Source organism: Beta vulgaris, chromosome 4 (assembly GCF_026745355.1).
Source record: "Beta vulgaris subsp. vulgaris cultivar EL10 chromosome 4, EL10.2, whole genome shotgun sequence".
NCBI classification, from domain to species: domain Eukaryota; kingdom Viridiplantae; phylum Streptophyta; class Magnoliopsida; order Caryophyllales; family Amaranthaceae; genus Beta; species Beta vulgaris.
The window spans coordinates 26,165,464-26,176,479 of record NC_079205.1 but is presented as its reverse complement, the minus strand read 5'-3'; the positions used below and the strand labels follow the sequence as shown (position 1 = coordinate 26,176,479).

Here is an 11,016-nt window from a genome sequence, read left to right as displayed (position 1 = left end):
AAAACTCCTTATGAACTTTACTTTGGAAAGAAACCAAATATCATATTTAGAACTTTTGCAAATGTTATGTGCATAATAATGGAAAAGATAATCTTGGAAAATTTGATGCAAGGAGTGATGAAGCAATATTTTAGGATACTCCTCACATAGTAAAGCTTATAGAGTATATAACAAAAGAACTATGTGTGTTGAAGAAATATTCATGTAATCTTTGATGAATCTGACAAAATAATCCAAGCATACAGGTTGAAGACTATGAAATTGGGTTGGTACGACCTAATGACAAAAATGCAGATTCAAATGAAGAAGAAGAAGTAAAGGAGGAAATGAACGAAGAAGATTGAAACAATCACATCAATGATGTTCCTGTTCCTCAAGGTGAGGAAGTTGTTCCTGTTCCTCAAGATGAAGGAACATAGTCTACTATGGCTAACAGAGGAACAACTTATCATAGTTCCTCATCTACTCAAGGAACTCACGAGGAACAACAAGTTCTTATAAGAGAGTTTCAACCAAAATCTTGGAGACAACAAAAGTCACATCCATTGGAACTCATAATCAGTGACATATCAAAAGGTACGCAAACTAGATCTCACTTAAGGAAGTTATGTGCATTTCATGCGTTCCTATCAATGATGGAACCAAGAAATCATAAAGAAGCCCTAACTGACTCTGATTGGATCACTGCCATGCAAGTTGAATTAAATGAGTTCGAAAGAAACAAGGTATGGCATTTAGTTCCCTCTTCTAAACAACAAAAAGTAATTGGTTTGAAATGGGTGTTTAGAAATAAACTAGATGAATATGGAACCATTGTCAGGAAAAAGCTAGATTGTAGTAAAAGGTTACATATCAACAAGGAATAGATATGAAGAAACCTTTGCTCCTGTAGCTAGATTAGAAGCCATTAGAATTTTAATTGTCATTTGCTGCTTAATGGGTTTAAATTATATCAAATGGATGTTAAGTGTGCATTTCTAAATGGCTATTAAATGAAGATGTATATGTTGAACAACCCCCAGGCTTTGAAAAAATAATCTCCAAACATGTCTACAAGCTTGATAAGCTCTTTATGGGTTAAAACAAGCGCTAGATCATGGTATGAGAGATTATCAAAGTTCCTTTTAGAAAACAATTTTAAAAGAGGAAAGGTTGATCTAAATCAAAGGAACTGACATTTACTTGTTCAAATATATGTTGATGACATCATATTCGGAGCTACAAATGAAACATTATGCAAAGAATTCTCAATCTCATGAGTAATGAATTTGAAATGAGTATGATGGGTGAGTTAAATTTCTTTCTTGGTTACAAATCAAACAAACTGAAAAAGGGAATAATTGTTCACCAACAAAAATACATAAAGGAACATTAAAGAAATATGGCCTCGAAAACTCAAAGATAAATCACACTCCTATGGGAACTTCAACTAGATTAGATGAAGACTCCATAGGAACAAGTGTTGATCAAACAAAATATAGAGGAATCTAACTGCTAGTCGTCCAGACATAGCTTTCAGTGTTGGCTTGTGTGCTAGATTTCAAGCAAATCCCAAAGAATGTCATCTTACTGCCGTAAAGAGAATTCTTAGATATCTTAAAGGAACAGATGACCTTAGACTCTACTATCCAAGAAGTGATACATTTGAGCTAAGAGGATATGCAGATGCAGATTATGCTGGAGATCTTGTAAATAGGAAAAGCACCTCAGGTATGGTTCAATTTCTTAGTCATAGTTTAGTTTCTTGGAGTACCAAGAAACAAAACACAGTCGCTTTATCCACTTTTGAAGCAGAATATGTAGCAGCTGCTGCATGTTGCTCTCAAATGCTTTGGATAAAGCAACAGCTTTGTGACTATGGAATAAACTTTAATTGTGTTCCTATTTATTGTGATAATACTAGTGCCATTAGTATTTCAAAGGATCCAGTGCATCACTCAACAGTTAAGCATATACATATCAGACATCACTTTCTAAAAGAAAATGTGGAAAAAGGTTTGATTAAACTTGAGTTTTGTCAAACTGAAAATCAGATTGCTGATATACTAACTAAGCCTTTACAAAAAGATATGTTTCTGCCTAGAAACTAGTCAAAAGAGTAATATGTTTAAGGTGAGAGTCAAATCCCGAGTTAGGTTAGAGTCCCGAGTCTCGTAATCTCCAATCCTGCAAAACAAGGAAAAACTGGCCCGGGGGTGTTTCCGGGAAAACCCCTCCGACGCTCAAGTCAGTTGAGATTGAGGTAAAGAGAGAAAGTAATCTAGTCTAGAGAGAGAGGCTCTGGTTTTGTTAGGTGAGAATTGAATACATGTTCATTGATGGGACTATTGGTATTTATAGTTGTTGGGGATTTCCCAGACAGGAAACCCTTTTTGGGAGCCTCCCAATACCTAGGGGAGCCACCACCTTTTTAAGGTAATTGGCTTTTTGTTCCCTAAAAGCTGGTGAATCTTCCTTGATATGGGAGGCCTAGGCTTTGGGTGAAGTGCCTTTTGATATTTTGTTGGGCCAGACCAGGGGCACAAACAATTAGCCCCGCGCCAAATAATCGGAGAGGAACTCTAGATTCAGAATGCGGTTGTTTGGTGAGATTTATGAGGGTTAATTTCGAGTCGGGGGTCCCGACCCGTGTGTGCCATTTTCCGGAGAATCTCTTAGATCCCGAGAGGGGGAAACGTTTACCTGCAGGATAGGTGGCATCGACCCCGACTTAGAGGTGTCGAGGTATCCCGACACCGACCTCGGGGGCTGGCTACCTCAACCCGAGTGTACTCGGGCATATCTGTAGGTGGTATGCTTAAGTCCCGGGTCACGACGGGCGTTTGGCTCCAAGCGCGGCATCCCGAAGCGGACCCCCGAGCTTGGTTACCCGACTCGGGTGTACCGGGGTGCCTCGAGGCTTAACTTCGGATGACAGGTGGGAGCCCACGCATAATCCCGACCCCGTGTGAGGTATGCGACTCGGGATAGAAGGACGTCCTTCTAGGGATCCCGAGCCGAGTATGAATATTTTCCTGTCGAGATAGTTCCGGTGTACTTAGGGACTATCCCGAGTAGGTCGCGAAGATCTTTTAACCCCTTGGATTGACCATGTAGGAGTACCCAACTCGGGGGCTAATGAGCCTTCCCCTGTGTAATCCCGAGTTGGTAATGAACAACCTTAGCCATTATTTGCCTAAGTATGAGAGCCCCTTGGATTGACCAAGTAGGGGTACCCAACTCGGGGACTAGTGAGCCTCCATATGCAATCCCGAGTTGGTCTTGAAAGGACTTAGCCATTATTTGACCAAGTATGAGCCCCTTGGATTGACCACGTAGGGGTACCCAACTCGGGGGCTAATGAGCCTTCCCATGTAATCCCGAGTTGGTCGTGAATGAACTTGGCCATTATTTGGCTAAGTATGAGCCCCTTGGATTGATCATGTAGGGGTACCCAACTCGGGGGCTAATGAGCCTTCCCATGTAATCCCGAGTTGGTCGTGAATGAACTTGGCCATTATTTGGCTAAGTATGAGCCCCTTGGATTGATCATGCAGGGGTACCCAACTCGGGGGCTAATGAGCTTTCCCATGTAATCCCGAGTTGGTCATGAATGAACTTGGCCATTATTTGGCCGCAAATTTGTAGGTAGACCCGAGACCACCTTCTACATGGTGATCTCGGTTTGAAACGCAACAGCCAACAAACCAAACGCAAGAAATGGCAGAAATATAAATAATTTATTATAAAAAAAATTGAAACGCAAGAAATGGCAGAAATATAAATAATTTATTATAAAAAAATTGACAAAGCACTATTAATATAAATAATTTTAAAAAAAATGACAGAATTAAGTGAAATTCTCCCATAAATTGCGGTATAACTCCATATTCATCGAAATAATTTTTTTTTAAAAAAAATATAAAAAAATACTACAATATTATCTATATATCAGATAAGCGCTATTTTTTTTTTTTGAAAGTAACTTATTTTAAAAGGAAAAAAATTATAAAAATTAATATCTATATAAATTAATATCTTTTATTTTGGTATTTTATATTGACGTTTTGCTATCTGGTCCTAATTTGTAGGTAGACCCAAGACTACCATTTAATATGCTCTAAGTGAGTGAATATTAATCAGGTGCCATCCAAAATAAATTATCAAAAAAAGAACTTGCCAAAGTTGATCTTTGTGGCAGCAAACAAATAATACGTAAGTTACCTTTTCCGATACTTTACAATCTAACATCACCTTCACACCAAAGAACAAACAACGGTCGCTTATAATTTTTTTCCTATTACTCAAAATCATCCAACTCACCCATTCTCTCTTGCGAAAATCATGAAAATTAACTAACCAAAGTATAATTTGATCCACTCAAAATCATCCAACCCAGGAGAAAGCAAAAAGAATTCAAGATTTTAATGAAGAAAATGACAAATATTGGATATATACTTAGTTACCTTTTGTTTCCAACCTTCAGACGATCATCCATGGCGTCAATGGTGAAGAATCACTGTGAAGAGGGCATGCAAAACCTTGAAGGAGAGAGATATGAATTTTGAAATTTAACAGGTATTTTATCAAAACCGGATATCAAGGGATTTCTATGTATTTTTTTTTAATCAGTTTATATTATCTGATAATTGATATATAGATATTAATTTTTATAATTTTTTTCCTTTTAAAATAAGTTACTTTCAAAAAAAAATATAGCGCTTATCTGATATATAGATAATATTGTAGTATTTTTTATATTTTTAAAAAAAAAAAATTATTGCGATGAATACCAAAATAAAAGTATATTGTTTGTTCTTTAAAAGTTACTATAATATTTTAGTATTTGGTAGTGATAATATAATAGTGAGTTTTAATTGGTAGTGAGAATTGTTACTGAATTATAATTGTGTTAATTGAATGAATTGTTAGTAAAATTAAATTTATAGACAAAACTATATGTGCATGTTCGGATTGTTAAGTAGCCATGATTTTTGTATTTGCTATTCGAGCTTTGTATATGTAAGTGTCATGTTCTTTTGAGTTTGCGATTCGAGCTTTGTATATGTAAGTTAACTTTTTACCATTGGAAAATAAATATGAACTCTGCTGTTTTTTATTATTGTTTTTGGTGGGAAGCAGTGATTTAGATGTTCCGATGAAGAAGTTTGCAAAGAAGAAAAAGAAATTGGTTAATGCGATGCAAGTACAGGTTGTGGATCCGCAATTGTTGGATGACATTAACAAATCATGTGGTCATAAGGATATTGAAAAGTGAGGACGATTATTTAATTGCAATTTTGTGCTATTTAATTTAAACATCACATACATACGATTATAATAATAGTGTAGCTACTTAAATCTATAATTTTTAAAGTGATTAGATACTTATGATTTTTATGATGCATTGATTATAGTAGAGAAGTCTGCATACAAGTTCAAGACACACAGAATCAAGGAGAAGAACATTTCTCTGGTCATAATAAGACCATTATCCAGTACCAGAGAACACCACGGAAAACTACAAACTTGCCAGTTATGGAGAAACTGCAATGTGAAGCTTCACATTTGAGTGAGGGAAATGGAGGGGTTAAAAAGATGGATGCACCTAATGGACGTCGTGAGCAAGATGCTAGAAAGAAAAGGAAAAGAAAACAATTGGTTACCAGGGAGCCGCTTCAGAAAGGGGGAATGAGCTCGAAGAATGCTAACACATTAGGAAAAAATAAAGTTGAAATCACTCTTAATCCTAGGCATACTGTTCAACAGTTTATGCAACTAATTAAAGGTTTGGAGGGACAAGATGATAAGCTAAGAGCGATAAGGGATATGGGATTCGGAGGCCTCATGCATCTTAACTTTCCAAGGAATGACACAATATTCGCGGCAAAACTTATGAGGGATTTTGACCCCTATGGGATGTGCATACTTTTAGATAGGAACAGAGACATTAAGGTATTTTATTTTTATTAGTTTAGTATATTCGTAAATGTTCTTTTTTTAGTAGTATGATGTTATTTGATTTATACCTTATGAAGTTTCCCTGTTTGATTTCTAGTCTGTAGTTTAGTTATGTCAATTCTTGTATATATGTACATATTCTGACAATCAGTATGATGTTATAAGTTTTTAATGTGAATGTTCTTTACTGTCTGTGTTGTGTTCTTTTTATATACTTTCATGTTCATTTTCATTTTTGTGATTTTTTAGTATCACGAATATGTAGTATCAAGTCTTATATGAATATGTTCTTTTTAAATAATTATGGTGTTCCTTTTTTTACACTTTCATGTTCTTTTCCATGATCATTAATTTTTGTGATTGTCTAATTTTTGGTTTCTCAAATTTCATCTGCAAATATGTTCATTTTAAAATAGTATGGGGTTCTTTGGTGCAAAGGCAAACTTTTTCTCATACTAGATTGTTTCCGCTTATCTCGTCATGGCGTTTAGAGGACATTAAGAAAAGGATATCTTCTGAATCTGAGTATGGTTTTGGTTGTGGAGCTTTGTTGGATAGGATTGAGAAGCCAGTAAATATGGATATCTCAATACCAACTCATCTCTTGAGCAAAGAAGGACAATCGTGCCAACGACAATGCGAAGAAGAGCAACACCCTTAGGTAGACAATCCTCAACTAATCAATGAACAACAAAATCATAAACATCAGGCAGAGGAACAAGAACACCTTGAACCTCCATCCAATCTGCATGTATGTACTTATTCTACTAATCCACATGAAAATGAATTTTGTCATGTTTTGCATAGATTAAGTAATGATAAAATAAAAAAACTAGTGTGTCTAGCAATCCCATGACCTTTTGGGTCATTATTTGCATTTCGTATTACCTTTGAATGGCAATACCTTTTAGTAAATAATAATATTTGCATCTTGTCTTTGGCTTCCTTGTTCATTTCAGGAAATTAACACCCAATTGAGAGAGGCAACGTTAAACATTGCTTTGTGTTTTGTACGGGTTACAACCCTCTTGAAATCTGTCGAGAATTTTTACCCAAACACTTTGATAAATAATATCATGATGCAAAATGTTGCAACAATGTGGTCAAGGTGCTCTGGTTCGCAAATGCCTCCCGATATTCAACAGTTTTTGAAGAAGTGTGTGGGAAGTTCGTTATTGAGTCAGGACAATGAAATCTTTTCTTCTGAGTGGTTTGGAGAGATGGTTGACTCAGCTGTAAAAAGAGTTGTCGGTGAATCTGAACAAGTGTTGCCACGTTGCGGAGAAGAACAATCTACTCCTCTGCAGCCTCTCATTTTTAACTCAAACACACATCATCCTATGAATGAGAACCATTCTGAGTCTGATATGAATTTTGATAATTTGGATTTTAATGAGATATTTAGTGATGAAGATAATGCAAACGATCAACAATGGTAAATTAAATCTTCCTTGGTATTTGAAAATTTTAAATTAAATCTTCCTTGGTATTTGAAAATTTTATGTTTAACTACGCTTGTGGTTGTGTATGTTTTAAAAAATAATTAACTCACTCCATTTTTTTTTCAAACACAAAGCAGTGATCATAACTTGGAGAAGGTTACCAAAAGAATGAGAAAGCTCCCTGCAATTTTCAAGTCCCCGTATTTAATTCAATATTCACATCTTGTAGACGAGGAGGAGGACGATAAAATTTGCATACTTGAATATGCTCTTTCAGCTAAACTTCCTAAAGAATAACAATACTATTCATCTATTCTTTTATGTATTATTTATTTTCCTTTATCGATCTAAATAATTTAACGGGTATATGTTTTAATTTTTTAGCGAAGAATTATACGATGATGGAAGCACTTTTTTAAATAGAGAGTATTGTTTATCCCTTGGGTCTGATGGACATATCTTTGGTGAACTTATTGATGCATGGTGTCACATACTCAACTCGAGGAATAAATTGAATAGAAAAGAGAAAAGGATATTCTTTCCTAATGCAGCATTTGTAAGTGTTAATACCTTACTATAATCCTCTAATAATTGATTTCTTTATATCTTAGAACGTCATGTCATATATTCTAATTATGTTCAACTCCAATAATATTTTCATTAGAGCATTTGTTCTATTATAGTTACCTTGATGTTCTTTGTAAAATACTTTTATGTTCTTCTCAAGTTCGTATTATATTACGTCATAAAATACACTATATATTTACTATCTTGTCACCTTATCTATGCAGAATTTGTTGTGCATGAATGATTATTATGGTGAGTGTACTCAAAAAGATACCATTGAGTTTAGACAATCAAAATTCTTTGAGACACTTGATTTCACCATGTATGAGAACAAAATTGATACCATCAAAGGATTTAATCTTGTGAGTAATATTCTTCATACCCAATTTCCATGTTATTTACTATGATATTACTTTTTCATATACTTAAATAATATACTCTATTAAACTAATTCATTTATTCAGGTATTCTTCATTGTTCACGCTTGGAGTCACTTTTACGTTATGTGCATTAATATGAAAGCCAAAACTTTGGACATCTTGGATAATAGAATACTTGAGGATGGGATACCCCTTGAAAGCAAGTATCGTGATTATCCTCGGAAAGTGGTAAATTTCACAATTATAAGACTAACTTATTTTATATGATAGCAACTATGTGTTATTGACAAAGTAATGTATGTTTTCAATTATAGCTGGAAGCATTTTCATTGTTCCTCCACCGTGTGGAATACAAGTGTTATAGGCATATAGCTAAATTCAAGATAAGGTTAATAGAGATGCCTTGGAGATCCAACATGAACATTGTTGATTGTGGTGTATATGCAATGAGACATATGGAAACCTACCATGCACAAAACAACTGGGATTGTGGACTATACTCAGATAATGTATGTCTCGTAGTTTAATTACTACCTTTTTAATTGTTATTTTATTTTAATCCTTATATTTATTAAAACAGTTTGAAGGTTTGAAGAAGCTAAGGATACAATACTGCATTGATTTACTCACCGACAATGCTAATGATAAAAGGGTCGAGCTCCAGGTCTTAGCAAGAAAGTTTAAGAAGCTTGAAAACAATGAATAAAGGGTTAATTGGCTAGAACAGCACAACCTTGGGCTCAAGTGCAAGGAACAACACAATCTTAAGCGGGTGCAAAGCATAGCACCAACTTAAACACGTGGTGCAGAAAATAGCATAAATGGCACCGGAGCACGGAGATTCCACCGGAGCTAGGGAATCTCCGTTCAAGGTTATGTTGTTCCTTGCACTTGATCCAAAGGTTGTGCTGTTCTAGCCAACTTTCAACTTCAATCTCAAAAAAAAAATTGATTTCCTCTTTACTCTTCTTTGCTGCTGTGCTACTTCCTCATTTTGCGATTTTCTTCCCTATTCGACGCAACACAGATCTTCACATCATCAACAAATTGCATCAGCGCAAATATCGAAATCAAGTCGCTGGATTTACATCTATCATCATTAATAATTGACGTGTAATAATTGTGGAGGCTGATCTTAGTTTCTCCTAGCTCAATATTCACTATTGATTCACCAAAGACCACTCCACGTGCTGTTTGTAAAAGAGTTGGTTTGATGAGCGCCTGCTTGGAGGTCGCGCCATGGTCGCTCAAACTTTCTGGAACTCTTCTGTTTTGTGGTGAATTAGTATGGAGCGCCTGCTCTTGTGGACTGGGAGTAATGCGAGGTTGTGGTGGAGATGGTGTTTGGTGTGGTGGTGCTGCAGTGTTTGGGGCAGAGGATGACATTGTTGGAGTAGAGGTGGTGTTTGGTGTGGTGAAGGAAGATGATGGTGTTGAGGGAGGTGGTGGTGTTGTAGTGTTGTGGGCTAGGGAAGAGGGTGGCGGTGATGTAGTGTGGTTTAAGGTAGATTTAGTGTAGTGGAGGTTAAGCAAATGGTGTGTTTATTAAAATAAGGGTTGTGTTGTTCCTTGCACTTGAGCCAAAGGTTGTGCTGTTCCTTGCCAATTAACCCTTAAAATAATGGAGATTCCCTGGCTCCGGTGGAATCTTCGTGCTCCGGTGCCATTTATGTTATTTTCTGCACCACGTGTTTAAGTTGGTGCTATGCTTTGCACCCGCTTAAGGTTGTGCTGTTCCTTGCACTTGAGCCCAAGGTTGTGCTGTTCTAGCCAATTAACCCATGAATAAATTTAAAGATTCGTGTGCATGTGGTGCACATAATAGCTTTAGTTAATTGTTTTTAAATGGTATTCTCGTCTAATTATGTTCATTTTTTAATAATATTGACATTTGATCCTGTGTTCTTTATAAATACCTTGATTTTCTTTGTAATATACTTTTATGTTTTATATAGTATACTTTCATGTTCTTTGCAAGTTCTTATTATATTCTATATACATAATAATACACAATATATTTTTGGAATTCACCGTTATCTTATTAAGTCCCCATTCTTTTAAAATTGACCTGAACTAAATTCAATTGAATGAGATAAACTATTTCACAAAAAATGACTCAAATCGAAATGAACTGAAAAAAATTGAAAATAAGTGATAGCAACTTTTTTTCCTAACAAAGGATCTTTGTCAAGTAATCATCTACAAGATGTGCTTAACAAAAAATACCAACAGTATTTGGTCTGTATAATCATCGTCCAACTTTAATTAGTTTAAATTAAACACCAAGATCATAAACATAGCATGACAATAGATCTTGGAATACAATAAACATCCCGAGAAGAGACATTTTTCTAGTCATTAAAGAGAAACAATATGCCATTGAGCCATTGCACATCTTTTACAAAGTGCTAACAGTCCATGCAAGCACGTTACCAAAAACAAAATTCGATTTAGAATGTGAGTAAACCAACTATGTCCTTATGTTCTTTTATAAACAGTGTGGATGTTCTTTTTTTTTTGTATGTTCTTTTAGTACTTATATAATATATTTAACAAATCCTATATTCATGATTCATTTTTGTTGTTTTTAGTGTGAATGTTCTTTTTCTGTATGTGTTGTATTCTTTTTATATCTTATCATGTTCATTTCATTTTTTTGATTTTTTAGTATCACTAATATGCAGTAT

At 35.2% G+C, this 11,016-nt stretch overlaps 2 protein-coding genes across 2 annotated transcripts; both read left to right on the top strand.

The window, feature by feature from the left end:
• Positions 1-5,137: 5,137 nt before the first annotated feature.
• Positions 5,138-5,952, top strand: LOC109133755 (uncharacterized). Its single transcript, XM_019247516.3, has 2 exons — positions 5,138-5,253; positions 5,397-5,952. The coding sequence occupies exons 1-2, from the start codon at positions 5,138-5,140 to the stop codon at positions 5,950-5,952; spliced, it is 672 nt and encodes a 223-aa protein (XP_019103061.1).
• A 1,795-nt stretch (positions 5,953-7,747) lies between these two features.
• Positions 7,748-9,035, top strand: LOC125494219 (uncharacterized). Its single transcript, XM_048637866.2, has 5 exons — positions 7,748-7,938; positions 8,174-8,311; positions 8,414-8,557; positions 8,644-8,838; positions 8,910-9,035. Exons 2-5 carry the CDS (start codon positions 8,186-8,188, stop codon positions 9,033-9,035), a joined length of 591 nt encoding a protein of 196 aa, XP_048493823.2. The 5' UTR covers positions 7,748-7,938; positions 8,174-8,185.
• The last annotated feature ends 1,981 nt before the right edge of the window (positions 9,036-11,016 follow it).